This window comes from Neoarius graeffei, chromosome 12 (assembly GCF_027579695.1).
Source record: "Neoarius graeffei isolate fNeoGra1 chromosome 12, fNeoGra1.pri, whole genome shotgun sequence".
NCBI lineage: Eukaryota > Metazoa > Chordata > Actinopteri > Siluriformes > Ariidae > Neoarius > Neoarius graeffei.
The window spans coordinates 54,013,238-54,030,862 of NC_083580.1; the positions used below are offsets into that span (position 1 = coordinate 54,013,238).

A 17,625-nucleotide genomic window follows, 5' to 3' on the forward strand; every position below is an offset into this window, starting at 1 on the left:
ATCATGCACAGACTTATCCATTATATCCACAGTTTTTTGCCAAGTCTCACACAGGTTTCTTTCAAGTCTTCTGTTGGGCCAATAAATCATAAATAAAACAGCTCAGATTTGTTTGTTTAAGTCGTTTGCCACTCCACTTTATTCTCGTGGGTTCACATACCGCTGCCGTTATTTCCCCCTAATCACGAGTTTGTTGGTCTTCCAAAATGGCGCAGGGTCTGTTTACTTCCGGTTTCGGGTGACGTCAGTGAAAGGGGTCTATGTGTAGAGAAGTCACTGTTTGCATAAAAAAACTGATAAGAATCAGTTAAATAAGACCTGAGCCAGGAGAGGGTGGTTTCCAACAACACGTTCTAGTCTTTCAAGGAGTATAGTATGATCAGTGGTGTCAAAAGCTGCATTAAGGTCAAGCAACACAAGTACTGCTCTAACACACACAAGCACTGCTCTAACACACACCAACACTGCACTAACACACACCAACACTACAGTAACTCGTACCAACATTACACTAACACTGCACAAACACACACCAACACTACACTAATACACACCAGCCATGCACCAACACGCAAACACTGCACTAACACCAACACTACAGTAACACATCACTTATCAGCATCTACAATAGAAGGACTAAATTAAAAGGAACACAAATAGCCTTGGGCACAACACGCACACTGCACAGTCAATACTGCCTTTTACCTTCAGGTCAGAGATACAGATCACTCACCTTCAGGACTAAGAGAGCCATGTTAAGTTTTGTGCCTACATCCATTAGAGTGTGTGTGTGTGTTGGGGGGGGCTAGGAGAATTGGATACGCACAAATGCTTTTCACATATGGAAAAATAAAGTTCTTTGAATTGAATCAACACTGCACTCACGTTAATACTAACACACCAACACTTCATTGCGCATACTAACAATGCATTAACACACATTAACACTGCACTCACACAGCAAGTCTACACAAACGTACACTAATAATAAACTAGCACACCCTATCACATCAACTCTACACTAAAGGAAGGAGTTAAAGAAGGGTAATAAATTATCAGTGATGGATGACATGTTTTTGTGGTTCTAATTTAAAGAGCTTACAGAGGATTAGAGGAAACCTGAGACTGTTAATCTCTTTCATGCGTGTGCGCACACGCGTGTAAAATTTAATTCCCACCTACAGTGAGCACTGATTTGTCTGCAACTAAGTGTTTATATTTGTCGCCAGAACACACACACACACACAGAGCATATCTAGATGTGAAATTTTGAAAGACGTGTGTGTGTTACAGGATGGATTATTAGCATGCATTTATTTTCCTGTCTGTGTCTATCACTACACTGTGCTGTGGTTGAAGTGATCATGGTTGTGCCCTACATGTTACAAAGGCATGTGATGCACATTCAGAAGGAAACAAAAGTTACAGCCAATGGCTTCCTGTCAGCAAGCATTATGAAATATTATCTAAATACATCATAGCTAAATAGTGGTGGTCACTGTGATGATGTTATGGCACACAGGTACAGTGTGACGTGAACAGGAGTTACAGGCAGGCGTGAAGAGTGAAGGGTCCAGCAATAGCTGCCTTTAGTGCTTAATAAGGCCCTCTGAAACAACTGTTTGTAATACTTCCATTTGGAATGATCATAAAATACAGGGAGTGCAGAATTATTAGGCAAATGAGTATGTTGACCACATTACCCTCTCTATGCATGTTGGCCTACTCCAAGCTGCATAGGCTTGAAAGCCTCCTACCAATTAAGCATACCAGATGATGTGCATCTCTGTAATGAAAAGGGGTGTGGTCTAATGACATCAACACCCTATATCAGGTGTGCAAAATTATTAGGCAACTTCCTTTCCTTTGGCAAAATGGGTCAGAAGAGGGATTTGACGGACTCAGAAAAGTCAAAAATAGTGACATATATTGCAAAGGGATGGAGCACTCTTAAAATTGCCCAGCTTTTAAAGCGTGACCATCGAACAATCAAGCGCTTCATTCAAAATAGTCAACAGGGTCGCAAGAAGCGCGTTGAAAAAAAAAAAGGCGCAAACTAACTGCCCGTGAACTGAGGAAAGTCAAGCGTGAAGCTGCCAAGATGCCACTCGCCACCAGTTTTGCCATATTTCAGAGCTGCAACATCACTGGAGTGTCAAAAAGCACAAGGTGTGCAATACTCAGGGACACGGCCAAGGTAACAAAGGCTGAAAAACGACCACCACTGAACAAGACACACAAGATGAAACGTCAAGACTGGGCCAAGAAGTATCACAAGACTGATTTTTCTAAGGTCTTATGGACAGATGAAATGAGAGTGAGTCTTGATGGGCCAGATGGATGGGCTCGTGGCTGGATCAGCAAAGGGCAGAGAGCTCCAGTCTGACTCAGACGCCAGCAAGGTGGAGGTGGGGTACTGGTATGGGCTGGTATCATCAAAGATGAGCTTGTGGGACCTTTTCGGGTTGAGGATGGCGTCAAGCTCAACTCCCAGTCCTATTGTCAGTTTTTGGAAGACACCTTCAAGCAGTGGTACAGGAAGAAGTCAGCATCCTTCAAGAAAAGCATGATTTTCATGCAGGACAATGCTCCATCACACGCATCCAAGTACTCCACAGCATGGCTGGCCAGAAAGGGTCTAAAGGAAGAAAGATTAATGACGTGGCCTCCTTGTTCACCTGATCTGAACCCCATAGAAAACCTGTGGTCCCTCATCAAATGTGAGATCTACAAGGAGGGGAAACAGTACACATCTCTGAACAGTGTCTGGGAGGCTGTGGTTGCTGCTGCACGCAATGTTGATCGCAAACAGATCAAAACACTGACCGAATCCATGGATGGCAGGCTTTTGAGTGTCCTTGTAAAGAAAGGCGGCTATATTAGTCACTGATTTGTTTTTGTTTTTTTTTTTGAATGCCAGCAATGTATATTAGTGAATGTTGAGTTGTTATATTGGTTTCCCTGGTGAAAATAAATGAGTGAAATGGGTATATGTTTGTTTTTTGTTAAGTTGCCTAATAATTATGCACAGTTATAGTCACCTGCACACACAGATATCCTCCTAAGATAGCTAAAACTAAGAAAGCCCTACTCCAACTTCCAAAAATACTCAGCTTTGATATTTATGAGTCTTTTGGGTTCATCAAGAACATAGTTGTTTTTCAATAATAAAACTAATCCTCAAAAATACAACTTGCCTAATAATTCTGCACTCCCTGTATTCCTGCCTTCAATCCACCTTATGTACAGTGGTCCTTGAAAGCTTGTGAACCCTTTAGAATTTTCTATATTTCTGCATAAATATGACCTAAAACATCATCAGATTTTCACACAAGTCCTAAAACTAGATAAAGAGAACCCAGTTAAACAAATGAGAGAAAAATATGATACTTGGTCATTTATTTATTGAGGAAAATGATCCAATATTACATATCTGTGAGTGGCAAAAGTATGTGAAGCTTTGTTTTCAGTATCTGGTGTGACCCCCTTGTGCCGCAATCAGGGGCGCAGATAGGATTTTTGAACTGGGGGGGACTGAGCTGTCAGCAAATGATTCCATTTTGTGTGTGTGTGTATATATATATATATATATATATATATATATATATATATATATATATTAAAAAAATATACTACCGTTCAAAAGTTTGGGGTCACTTTGAAATGTCCTTATTTTTGAAAGAAAAGCACTGTTCTTTTCAATGAAGATCACTTTAAACTAATCAGAAATACACTCTATACATTGCTAATGTGGTAAATGACTATTCTAGCTGCAAATGTCTGGTTTTTGGTGCAATATCTCCATAGGTGTATAGAGGCCCATTTCCAGCAACTATCACTCCAGTGTTCTAATGGTACAATGTGTTTGCTCATTGCCTCAGAAGGCTAATGGATGATTAGAAAACCCTTGTACAATCATGTTAGCACAGCTGAAAACAGTTTAGCTCTTTAGAGAAGCTATAAAACTGACCTTCCTTTGAGCAGACTGAGTTTCTGGAGCATCACGTTTGTGGGGTTGATTAAATGCTCAAAATGGCCAGAAAAATGTCTTGACTATATTTTCTATTCATTTTACAACTTATGGTGGTAAATAAAAGTGTGACTTTTCATGGAAAACACAAAATTGTCTGGGTGACCCCAAACTTTTGAACAGTAGTGTGTATACATGTTATTTTCACCTCCCTCACTGCCATCACCAGGAACTACCTGCAGGCCAGGACAATGAGAACATTTTAACATAGCCTATGGAAATCCAAAGTTTACACATTATCATCACACATAGAAATTGCAAAACTAGTTTTAAAACCGCTAAGTTCCAACTGTTAAACATAGTGAGAGGCTGGGCTACGTGTGTGTGTGTGTAAAGTGTAAACCAGTGCATCCTGACTTTCTAACTATGCCTGTGTGTTGCGTGAGCGGCAGTCAGTCAACAACTCTTCGCAAAGTTTCCTTATGAAACAATATGCTCGCTGAAATTATGGCAGGGAACGCCAGATTAAACATTAAAACTGCCTTCTGAGCACTGTATCTACAGGCTACCACCGAAAGAAGGAGGCTACCAGAAAGGCATCTCTACTCCGTACGATTTTACTTTCACTACGACATTACTTTGAACAGACTATCAAAAAATTGCAAGGTGATATGATAAAGTAAGGCACAGTTTACTTACAGTCGTTTAAAAAAAAAAAAACGATGCAATCGTTTTCTGCCTTTTGGCACCCTTCATCATGCCGTGTTGGGGTCCTGAACTAGGAGGCGCTGTCCCCGATATGCCTGTCAAACTTGTGGGTAACCATAGCAACCAAACTCGAGCTCGCAACCTGTGCAGTCTGCGCAGTTGCAACTATGTATATATTGCTGTGCACCTCAATAAACCGAATGGTAATTAGTCTTTTGATTTTTCCGTGAGGTTTGCCTTATGCAAAGAAAGACAGCATAGACGTTTTTTCCTCCCTATAAGTGGGGGGGACCGAACAAGGTGAATTTAAATCTGGGTGGGACGAATCCCCCCTGTCCCCCCCTCTATCTGCGCCCGTGGCTGCAATGACTGCAACTAAATGTTTCTGGTAACTGTTGATCAGTCCTGCACACCGGCTTGGAGGAATTTTAGCCCATTCCTCCATACAGAACAGCTTCAACTCTGGGATGTTGGTAGGTTTCCTCACATGAACTGCTCACTTCGGGTCATTCCGCAACATTTTGATTGGATTAAAGCCAGGACTTTGACTTGGCCATTCCAAAACATTAACTTTATTCTTCTTTAACCATTCTTTGGTAGAACGACTTGTGTGCTTAGGGTCGTTGTCTTGCTGCATGACCCACCTTCTCTTGAGATTCAGTTCACAGACAGATGTCCTGACATTTTCCTTTAGAATTCACTGGTATAATTCAGAATTCATTGTTCCATCAATGATGGCAAGCCGTCCTGGCCCAGATGCAGCAAAACAGGTCCAAACCATGATACTACCATCACCATGTTTCACAGATGGGATAAGGTTCTTATGCTGGAATGCAGTGCTTTCCTTTCTCCAAACATAACGCTTCTCATTTAAGCCAAAAAGTTCTATTTTTGGCCTCATCCGTCCACAAAATATTTTTTCAATAGCCTTCTGGCTCGTCCACGTGATCTTTAGCAAACTGCAGATGAGCAGCAATGTTCTTTATGGAGAGCAGTGGCTTTCTCCTTGCAACCCTGCCATGCACACCATTGTTGTTCAGTGTTCTCCTGATGGTGGACTCATAAACATTAACATTAGTCAATGTGAGCGAGGCCTTCAGTTGCTTAGAAGTTACCCTGGGGTACTTTGTGACCTCGCCGACTGTTACACGCCTTGCTCTTGGAGTGATTTTTGTTGGTCAACCACTCCTGGGGAGGGTAACAATGGTCTTGAATTTCCTCCATTTGTACACAGTCAGTCTGACTGTGGATTGGTGGAGTCCAAACTCTTTAGAGATGGTTTTGTAACCTTTTCTAGCCTAGTTTTTTTTTTTTTTTCTTTTTTATCAGACATCTAATTTTTGGGTTTGTTTACCTGACATGTTTCGACGTACAACTTCAGTCTTCCTCAGAGTGTCACCGGATGTTAATTGGTGACGCATCTTTTATCAGCTGCTGTTTCTGAAGGCGTGGCCTTCCTGTCTGGTTTGACAGGTCGGTCACGCCTTATACTGTCTGTTCGTCCCCTGCAAGATGTGACTCCAGGTATGGGAGAGCATGTATGCTCCCTCATCCCGGTTGATGGTCCTCGGGCTTCGCTTACGGATCTCTATGGCCTCCCTGATCCAGCGCTGATGTTTGTTATCTTCTGTGCGGATGACTCTGGCATTCCCCCAGTCCATAATGTGGTTTTCCCTTTTACAGTGATCTGTTATAGCTGACTTATAATTTTCCTGTTGTGCCTTTTCTTTTATTGTTCGGGTTTGTCTTGTAGCTGTCTCCTTTTCGGACTCTTTCTTATGTTCATGTTTTCTTGTGTTGAAACTCCTTCCTGTCTCCCCAATATAAGTTTTATTGCATAATTTACATGGAATCTCATATATGGTGTTGCATCTGTTGTCCGGATGTATTCTGTCTTTGGGATGCACCAGGATCTGACGGAGTGTTGTGTGTGGTTTGACAGGTGTGTTAACATTGTGTTTCCTCATTACTCTTTGAATGCGTTCAGTTATTCCCCTGATGTATGGTAATGTAACTACTCCCCTGTGTTCTTGTTTGTTAGTTTGTTTTTTCTCTTTCTTCTGTGTTTTGTTGTTCTTAACCTGTTCCGCCCCTTTGGATATTGCCCATTGTGGATATTGACATGCCTTCAGTGCGTGTTGTATATGTTGTTTCTCCTGTTCTTTGTCCTGTGGATCTGTAATTATTGCTGTGCGTTCATGTAATGTTCTAACTACGGATATTTTGTGCATTATGGGGTGTTCGGAAGTCCAGTTTAAATATTGGTCGGTATGTGTGGGTTTTCTGTGTACTTTTATTTTGATGTCCCCATCTTCTGTGTGTTGTATTTTTAAATCCAAAAATGCTATTGACTGCTCCGTTTCCTCTTCATGTGTGAATTTTATATTGCCGGTATTGTCTATAGTATTGAGATGGTCGGTAAGTTGTTGAGTGTGTCCCCTCTTTACTTTTTCCAATATGTCGTCCACATACCGTTTCCAGAGTGTTGGTCTGTATTCCGCTGGTATTGTAGTGAGTGCTTTCTGCTCCAGATCCCCCATGAAAAAGCCGCACATGATGGCTGATAGTGGGTCTCCCATGGCAAAACCTTCCTTCTGTCTGTAGATTGTATTCCTGAACTGAAAGTATGTGGATGTGGCGATGAATTGAAGGAGCTGAGTGATGTCTTGTACGGTGAGGTTTGTGCGTTTCCTGAGCGTCCTGTCTGTTTTTAATTTGTCTTGTACTATCTGTATGGTGGCTTCCGTGGGTGTTCTGGTGAAAAGAGATATGACATCATGTGAAATGAAAACTTCATCTTGCTGCATTTTGATGTTTTTTAGTTCTTCTGCCAGATGTTTTGAGTTTTTGCAGTGTTGGTCTGTGAGTCCTAGTAATGGTTTAATTATTTCGGTGAGTGCTTTTGATAAGTTGTATGTGACTGAACCAATGCTATCTACTATGGGGCGTAATGGTGTTCCTGGTTTGTGTATTTTTGGTGTACCATAAATCCTGGGGATGACATTGGCTGTGGGTACTAAATGATTGTAATCCTGCTTATCTATTTTATTTTCATCGAGTAGTGGTTTTAGTAGTGCTTTAAGTTTCTTTTTCTTGTCTTCTGTTGGGTCTTTTTTTAATATTTCAAATGCGTTGTCGCTGAGTAATTCATTCATTTTTCGTTCATATTCATCAGTGTCCATAATCACTGTTGTTCTGCCTTTATCTGCTGGGAGGATTGTGATATCTTTATTTTTTGCTAATGTTTTCATGGCTTTGGCTTCCTGTTTTGTGATGTTACTGGGTGGTGGTTTGGCCGTTTTCAATATACCAGCTATTGTGTTTCTTAGTGCTGCTTTTTGTCCCTGATCCTGTATTTTCTCACATGCTAATTCAGTTGCCAGAATGAATTCGTCGTGTGGTATATGGTTCGGTGTGACAGCGTAGTTGAGTCCTTTTGCTAGTATACTGCGTTCTGCTTGTGAGAGTTTGTACCTTGATATGTTATGAATCCATTTTTCGTTGATGTGTGCGTGCTCCGGTTCTGCCTTCTTTTTCTGTGCGATGAGTTTGTCCAGTTTTCGTATTTGTCGGGTTTTTGTCTCTGTGAATTCCTGTTCGTGTATGTCTGCCAAGTGTCCGTGTATTGCCATTTCCATTTCATTGTTTTGGGGAAACCGGCGTTTGAAAGTTTCCGTCTCTCTGTGTAGTTCGCTGTTGATATTATTTAGTTTATCCGTTGTGCACCGTATCCGTTCTTTTACCAGAGTCATCCGCACTTTCCTGATCATCTTTTCCGCGTTTCTGGTTGGAATCGGGTTCTTGATGTTCAGGCTGGCCGGTACGACTTCCTCATCCCGGCAGCGCAGATTGAATCTCAGGTGATTCCTGTAGCGTGCCCGTTTCCGTGTCAATCGCTCTAGGCGGCGAAACTCCTTGATGCTTTCGTCTCCGTAACTAATTCTTAATCTTTCGATTACGTTCATTATGTCTTATATTAAATATAGTTAGTTTTTTTTTTTTCTTTTTTATCAGACATCTAATTTTTGGGTTTGTTTACCTGACATGTTTCGACGTACAACTTCAGTCTTCCTCAGAGTGTCACCGGATGTTAATTGGTGACGCATCTTTTATCAGCTGCTGTTTCTGAAGGCGTGGCCTTCCTGTCTGGTTTGACAGGTCGGTCACGCCTTATACACGCCTTTTCTAGCCTGATGAGCATCAACAACGCTTTTTCTGAGGTCCTCAGAAATCTCCTTTGTTCATGCCATGATACACTTCCACAAACATGTGTTGTGAAGATCAGACTTTGATAGATCCCTGTTATTTAAATAAGACAGGGTGCCCACTCACACCTGATTGTCATCTCATTGATTGAAAACACCTGGCTCTAATTTCACCTTCAAATTAACTGCTACTCCTAGAGGTTCACATACTTTTGCCACTCACAGATATGTAATATTGGATCATTTTCCTCAATAAATAAATGACCAAGTATAATATTTTTGTCTCATTTGTTTAACTGGGTTCTCTTTATCTACTTTTAGGACTTGTGTGAAAATCTGATGATATTTTAGGTCATATTTATGCAGAAATATAGACAATTCTAAAGGGTTCACAAACTTTCAAGCACCACTGTAGGCTACAGTTATTATTCAGCAACATCAGTGGTCTTGAAATCAAAAGTCAGTATCATTTCATTCTCATGTCTACACTCAAAAGTAACTTGTGAAATCAGCTTTCCCTCAAGATAGTGAGACAATGTTTGTTTAAACAAAAGCTAACCTGACTTTCTGTGTGTTTGTGTAGGAAAGACAGACGGACATGATCTCATTCCCTCAGTAGGATGTAGGAGAAAAGGAGGAGAGACAGAAGAAGGAAAGTATCAAGAGAAAGACCAGATTATTAAATCTGTAGGAAAGAAGACAAAGAGGGAGACAGAAATCATCGAAGGTTGTGATTTGGGACACGACCTAGAGTGGCTGGTTCACTCTCGATTTTTTTTTTTTGGTGCACGTCCTTGTTTTTCTCTGCCTCCCCATTAAGGCCCTGCACACTCTTTCACTCAGGATCCCCCATACGCACCCCCTCTGACATCATCATGTGTCATGTGATTGTGACTTGCCGCTCCATGCTCTGGACTCTCCTTAGTATTGCCGCAGCCTTCAGTGAGCTCATTGCTTTCCTTAGCACTGATTGGCTTGTGGGGTTCCCACGTGTGCCTGACTCTGCCCCTGAGGCATCTAGTGAGGTCTACCGCCCCACACTGGGGATTTTTGGGCGGTGTGTGTTTGTGGGCAGAGTCATGTGTGGCCCTTATGCGCTGACATTCAATGAGATTGCGAGCGGTTTCTGGAAAGCAGCAGCCATTTTTCTGGCAACAGGAATCCTGCTTCTCAGCGCTGTGGCCTTCACCTCGATTTTCACCATCTGCTTCCAGAGCATCATGAGGAAGAGCATCTTCAATGTGTGTGGACTACTGCAGGGTATCGCAGGTACATAAACACGTGCACACACACACATACATTCATGCAGTAGCTATAAGAGCAGTTTTGCTCATGCACTTATCTGCATACATTCTGTACACCTGGGGGATTAGAAGCTCTGTCAGCGGAATTGTCCACTGGGTTCTGTGTCAACCTGTAAAATGTTCAGTGATGTTTGGGGAAACGGAAATGGCAATGAATTATTCAAAAGTTAAGTCAGTCTTTATGCATGGAGTCTTCATGGAGTATTCAGAGTCAGGTGATGTAACTGCTTAATAGGGGGGTGACAATTTAGTTTTTTCACGATTCGATTCAAATCACGATTTTAATAATAAATAATAGTTCAATTTATATTGCACATTTCTCAAAACCCAAGGTCGCTTTACAATTATAGAAAAAAAAAGTCCACTAAATAGAGGTCAGGATGTCATTCAAATGGTGTAGCAGCCACAGTCCCACCAAAAGGCGCACGAAAACAAGTCCCACACCGCCAGCACAGCCGCCACGATGACGCCGGGCAACATCACTCGAAACACCATGCCATGGATCCACAAAGCAAGCACAGATGCATCGCCATGCAGAGCGCTAGTATGTCCCAAACCGCCTGCACAGCCGCCGCGACGCCACCGAGCAACATCACTCAGAACATCACGCCAAGCACTAAAGCACCACTGCACAGAGCGCTGGACAACCACGATGTTAAAATGAGCAATGAGCTCACTGCAGTCCATAGCTATGAACACAGGCATCGCCCATGGCGAACCAAGGCCTGGAGGGAACCGACGCCTAAAACTGGGTCCGGAGCCACACCACAACCGGCGGACAAAAACACTCAAACAAAAACAAACATCAAACTACACAAATACAAAAAAGAAAAACAAGAGATAAAATAAAAAGCTCCGGTGAGAAGTGGCAGCCAGAATGCGCACGGCGTACTCTCAAACAGAAACAGAAAGGGGGGGGATTTTGACCTTTCGATTCGATTTGAATCATGATTCACAGTTTTTTGTCCTCCATTTTATAACTGATGCAAATCATTGTCAATATTCTGTTAACTGTCAGCCTAGAAATCTCATCTCATCTCATTATCTCTAGCCGCTTTATCCTGTTCTACAGGGTCGCAGGCAAGCTGGAGCCTATCCCAGCTGACTACGGGCGAAAGGCGGGGTACACCCTGGACAAGTCGCCAGGTCATCACAGGGCTGACACATAGACACAGACAACCATTCACACTCACATTCACACCTACGGTCAATTTATAGTCACCAGTTAACCTAACCTGCATGTCTTTGGACTGTGGGGGAAACCGGAGCACCCGGAGGAAACCCACACGGACACGGGGAGAACATGCAAACTCCGCACAGAAAGGCCCTCGCCGGCCATGGGGCTCGAACCCGGACCTTCTTGCTGTGAGGCGACAGCGCTAACCACTACACCACCGTGCCGCCCCTCAGCCTAGAAATGTAGAGCAATAAAAAACAAACAAGTAGTGTTGCCTTTGTAGTCTTTATTCAGACTCCAGTCACTCCATTGACTTTGAATGTAACTATGAATGTATTACAGTTCAGTCATTTTTGGCCCATTTTAATTTTCAAACCGCAAAACACTAAGAAACAAAAAAGCAATGAAAACTTCATGACTTTTGTCTCAATCTTTTAAAACACAAAAATACTGTCACTTGTGTTAAAGTGAATACCACCTCTTGAGACACAGCATTCATTGTCCAGAGAGTACATAAGGCACTGAGATTGCAACTTGATTCACTTATGTTAAAGTGAATACTGAATACTACCTCTTGAGACACAACATTCATTGTCCAGAGAGGACATAAGGCACTAAGATTCAATAAGTTCTGAGATAGCAATAATTTATTGCCATGATGAGGAAACTTAGACTCGCACAGCTTACACAACACTTGTTTTCTGTCATGAGACAGTAAGAAATGCCGCCAAATTGGGCTTTTAAAAGGAATTCAGGAATTCCAAGTCGTCCACCATGTTGTTCACAAAGCAACGCATGATCTCATGAGATTACTATAGCAACCACAAACATGGCTGTGCCCACGTACAGCTCCGGATACCAAATCGAATTTTTAATATCAAAATTACGCTGTTTGTCGAAATTTGTTATGCATCTAGGGTTATCAGGATGAAATTAGGTATTGTTAGTGAATCGTCAGTGAATTGTGATTCATTAAATTTTAATCAATTTTTGAATCGCGGATTGAAATGGATAGATAGATCAGAGCTCGATTAATCGTCACACCTCTACTGCTTAAAGCAATTTTCTGGGTTCGCCATTCAAATGATCAAACTCACCTGAATGTAGGTCGTTCCTGAGTTTGCCAGATTGTTCTTGAGTAAAAGCAGCTGAAAAAAAGACCCACAAAAAAAAAATCAGGGATAGACATTGTAGAAAAAAAAAATCTTCATTTGCTGTCAAATTTAATACAGTGTAACAAAAGCAAAAGACAATTTACAAATGAAAAATAAAAAAGACTCTATGATATACTGCATGATTGAAAAGATGGTAAGGATTGAAATAAATCTTATTGGAGTCGAATACATTGCCTACAGTACATACTGTATTAGTCCTATTTGTCATTAATCACATCAATCACTGTAAATTTGGTTTAATTTAACAATATGGCTTCCACCCACATTATTTGACAGATTATAAAATAGCACTTGATGCAGCATATCCTATTATTTTGTATTTTCTTTTATATTTGTATCATACTCTGACTGCTAATTGTGCACACAACTTAATAAAAACCACAATATACTAAATCAAGGTCATGAAATCACAATATGTGTGCAAGAAAATGTGTGCAGGATGTAGGTTATTTTATGACACATTTAATCCACTGTTCTGACAGGTTGAATTAATAAAATAATGCCAGTGTTTTTGTCAATTGGGTGCTGTCTCAGTTAGAATGAAAAGCTGTCTGAACGCTCATCCACTACACTTACAGCTCAGTTTCCATTCATTCATAATTAATCATCCATAATTTTATCTTTTATCCATAAAAATATTAATCTTCGAGATGAGCAGTCTCTGATTAAAATGTTGTCTTACATTTTCTTAGTTTGTTTTGTATTAGTGCAGGGATGGTTCATTTCAGCTGCTTTTACAAAGGGTCTGCAAATGACTGACAGACAGGCAGACAGACAGACAGGTTTATATATTATACTGTAAGCAGGGTGATGTCACTCCAGATCTTCCTGCTGTTTAAACATTTACCACTGCAATAAAGCACCAGCTGCTAAACTAAACCACACTGCTCCCCTGTGTGTGTGTGTGTGTGTGTGTGTGTGTGTGTGTGTGTGTGTGTGTGTGTGTGTGTGTAAGAGTGTAAGAGAAAGGGAGAGATTCACTAACAGTGACCTCATAGAGGTCAGAGGTCAAGCCCACAACTCTTTTTAACTCTACAGCAATTCAAACTGAGTCAAAAAATATTTTACTCTCTCTCTCTCTGTGTGTGGGTGTGGAGAGTTGGGAGTCACATGAGAAGCTGTGAATCTTATTTTGGTGTTTGTTCCAGAATATTCTGACTGGACAGGGAGGATAAACTGATCTTTCAATTTTAATCAGTTCCACTGAGGTGCGGGTTGCCTTCTGGGTACCATCAGTTCTCATATTAAGCTGTGTAGCCCTTTCCAACTTGGTGCTGGTGTCTGATCTGGAACCTTTCTCCATGTTTCCACTGTAATAAAGCACTAGTGTGTCCATGAGTCCTCTTGGAAGAGTTTAAATATAGAGCGTTCTGGTTTGATTCAGTCAGGATTTCATCCACTCACTAAGCATAAAGCTCTATTTTCCACCCAGTTACATGAAACACGATGGTAATAATAATAATAATAATAATAATAATAACTGTCAGAGTGCAGGCACTTATGGACGCAGTTGCAGGGGAGAGCGGGTGCATTGCAAACTGGTGATCAAATCCAAACTATAAGATGAGAATCAGAGTTAGGTTCATGCCAAGGGTTAGTCGATATACAAACAAGATGTCACAGGTAAACAACAGCCTCAGAATCAGTAATAAATGTAGCAAGAGTCAGAACAACTAGGGTCAGGCCAAAACAAACGGATTTGTATGATCAGGCACAGGGGCACAAAACAATATTTCACAAAGGGCTGAAGTGTTTGGCATGCTTATATAGGGAGTAAGATTGATAACAGGTGTACTTGCAATCAGTACTCAGGAGAGGGAGGGCGCTGTGGTGCTTGGGAGTTGTAGTCCATGGCAGCCATTTTTGAAAGCTGCCACGAACTTACACTGTCACTGACAGACACCTCACCCCCACCTCCCGAGGCACTCACTCTGGGAGCGCTATTCTTCCTGGGATGCCCTTGCTTTCTTGGTGGAGATTTCTCAGGATGCTGCATGTGGAATTCTTGAGTGAGCATGGTGCCTAGAAATGTCCCTGGCAGGTACCCAGCTGCGATTCTCTGGATCATACCCCTCCCAATCTACCAATACTGTAGGTTACCTTGTCTGCAGTGAGAGTTGAGTATCTTGTGTACCTGCTACTCCGGTCCTCCTCCTAATTCCACTGGTGATGGGTGTTCATGGGCTGATGTGTTCTTGGCTAACAGTCCCAGAATGGCAGGTTTGAGACATGAAATGTGGATGATAAATGGCAATGTTGTGGTAGGTCCAGTCTGTATGAAATCTCATTGTCCTGGTGAAGGATTCTGAAGGGACCAATGTACCTGGCACTGAGCTTTCTGCAAGTGTTGGGGTTATGTAGATCCCTTGTTGATACCCAAACTCTGTACCCTGGTGCATATACGGGGTTTGCCTATCTGCATATTGTTTATATCTGCTGGCCATATGTTCAAGATGTTGGTGAACACTCTCCCATACCTACTCGCTCCTCTTGAACCAGATGTTGACTGCCAGGATGTGAGTAGGTGAGCCATCCCACGGGAACAATGGTGGTTGGTATCCTAGGATGCATTGAAATGGCGTGAGCTGAGTGGCAGAGTGTGTGAGGGAGTTCTGTGTATATTCTGCCCATGGGAGGAACTGGGACCAGTCCTCTGTGTTTTCTGTGCAGCACACCCTCAAGAAGCATCCAATCTCCTGGTTAGCACATTCAGCTTGACCATTTGACTGAGGATGGTGTCCCAAGGTCAGACTGACCGATACTCCGAGCTTGTTCATGAAACTAGCCCATAACTTAGATGAGAATTGGGGTCCCCGGTCACTCATGATATCCTCAGGGATCCCGTAGAACCTGAAGACATGGCTGAATATGAGCGCCACCATTTTCAGGGCCGTGAGTAGACCAGGCAAGGGAATGAGTCTTAATGCTTTTGAGAATCTGTCTACCACTACCATGATGACTGTGTTTCCTTGAAATTTGGGTAGGTCAGTGATGAAGTCAATTGCTATATGTGGCCATAGTCTCTGGGGTGTGGGTAATGGCATGAGTTTCCCAATGGGTGGAGCTCAGGGTACTTTGGCTTGAGCGCAGGCAGAACAGGAGGATATTAACTGGTTCTTGTTGGTTCTTATGTTCTCCCACCAGTACTTGGTTCTGATAAGTTGGTAAGTGCGCCTGCTGTTTGGGTGTACTGTGGCCAAAGATGAATGTGCTCAGGTGATCAGGTGACCTCTGTAATGGGGCAGGCCGAATGTGAGAGCTTGAGGACAGGTTTCAGGCAGAGTATGGGGTTGATTCTGGGCCAGTTCCTTGTCAATGTCCCAGGAGAGAGTGTTCATGAAGCACTTGGGTAGCAGGATGGGTATGGATTCTGGGCTGGTTGTGGTGGAAGCATGCAGTCAGGACAAAGTGTCTGCCTTAATATTCCAGACAGTATACAATGGTGAAGTTAAATATTGTTTTAAAAAAAACCAGAGCCCATCGTGCCTGTCATGGGTTCAGATGTTTTGCGGACTTGAGGTATTCCAGGTTCTTATGGTCAGTGAGGATAACAAATGGATGTGCGGCCCCCTCCAGCCAATGTCTCCATTCCTCCAAGGTTAACTTGATGGCCAACAGTTCTCTGTTCCCACTGTCATAGTTCTGTTCAGTGGGTGTCAACTTCTTGGAAAAAAAATTATACTGGATGCAGCTTGGGTTTCTCTACAAAGCCCTGGGATAGAACTCCACTGACTCCAGTCTCAGAAGCATCTACCTCGACAGTGAAAGCTTTTGAGGGGTCTGGGTGCTTAAGGATTGGTGCTGTGGTGAAGGCTGATTTAAGCTGGGCAAAGGCTTCCTCTGCTCCCTGGTTCCATTGTAGACACTTTGGGCTGTTTTTGAGCAGTGGAGTGAGTGGCGCAGCAATGGTGCTAAATTCCTTGATGAACCGTCGGTAGAAGTTGGCAAACCCAAGGAATCATTGGAGCTCCTAAACAGATGTGAGCGTGGGCCATGAAGTGACAGCGGAGACTTTTTTAGAGTCCATGCAGAGCTCATCGGGCACTAATAATATACCCCAGGAATGAAATCTTGGAGACATGGAACTCGCACTTCTCCACCTTGACATATAGCTGGTTTTCCAGGAGTTTGCTGAGGACTGACTTGACATGCTTGTGATGACTGGTTTTGTCTGGGGAGTAAATCAAAATATAATTGATATAGGCTATTATGTAACGTCCCGGCATGTCCCTGAGCGTGTCATTGATCAAGCACTGGAACACCCTGGGTGTGCAAAATAGCCAATATGGCATGGCCAGATATTCATAATGAACCGAGGTGGTGCCGAATGCCATCTTCCACTCGCCGCCTTCCCATATATGCACCAGGTTGTAGGCACTTCTGAGGTCAAGCTTGGTGAAGACATGAGCAGAGCTTAGCTGTTCTAAGGCAGACGGTACAAGGGGTAACGAGTATGGGTACTTGACAGTTATCTGGTTGAGACCTCTGTAATTGATGCAAAGTCAAAGGCTTCCTTCTTCCTTCTCCACAAAGAAGAACCCCGTGGATGCTGGAGAAGTGGATGGACAGATGTATCCCTGCCAAATTGCTTCCTCTACATACTCCTCCATTGCTGATTGCTCTGTTCTTGAAAGTGGGTAGATGTGGCAGCATGGAGGGGTAGTGCCCAGAAGGAGGTCAATGGCACAGTCATACAGTCTATGAGAGGGTAGTCCACTAGTCTTCTCTTTGCTGAAGACTTAGCGGAGCTCATGGTAGCAAGCTGGGACCTGTTCAATGCCCCCAGGGAAGGGGCTCTCCACAGAGGTGGAAGCCAGGGTGAGTTGGAGCAATTGCAGGCAGTTCTGATGGCAGGATAGGGACCATTTCAACATTTCTTTTTGTTGCCAGGAGATGAGTGGATTATGCAGTTGCAGCCATGGAAATCCAAGAATGATTGTGTGGTTAGAAGTTCAAGTGACATACATGGATAGGTGTTCTCTGTGCAGCGCCCCAACCTGAATCTCCAGAGGTCTAGTTCTTTTCATGACCAATCCATCTTTGATGGGGCCACCATCAGTAGCTCAGAGACTCGCTGGTTGCTGGA

The 17,625-nt window shown here is 42.7% G+C and overlaps 1 protein-coding gene across 2 annotated transcripts in view; it reads left to right on the forward strand.

Moving 5' to 3' along the window:
• The window catches only part of lhfpl2a (LHFPL tetraspan subfamily member 2a), a 30,717-nt gene that overhangs the window by 8,528 nt on the left and 4,564 nt on the right, over positions 1-17,625 (forward strand). The window contains exons 1-2 of one of the 2 annotated variants that reach the window (XM_060935081.1): positions 6,872-6,942; positions 9,467-10,152. In XM_060935081.1, coding sequence (XP_060791064.1) covers positions 9,759-10,152 — 394 coding nt within the window. In that variant the 5' untranslated portion in view covers positions 6,872-6,942; positions 9,467-9,758. Of the gene's footprint in view, positions 1-6,871; positions 6,943-9,466; positions 10,153-17,625 lie in introns of those variants that run through there. The other variant, XM_060935080.1, reaches the window with a different exon arrangement.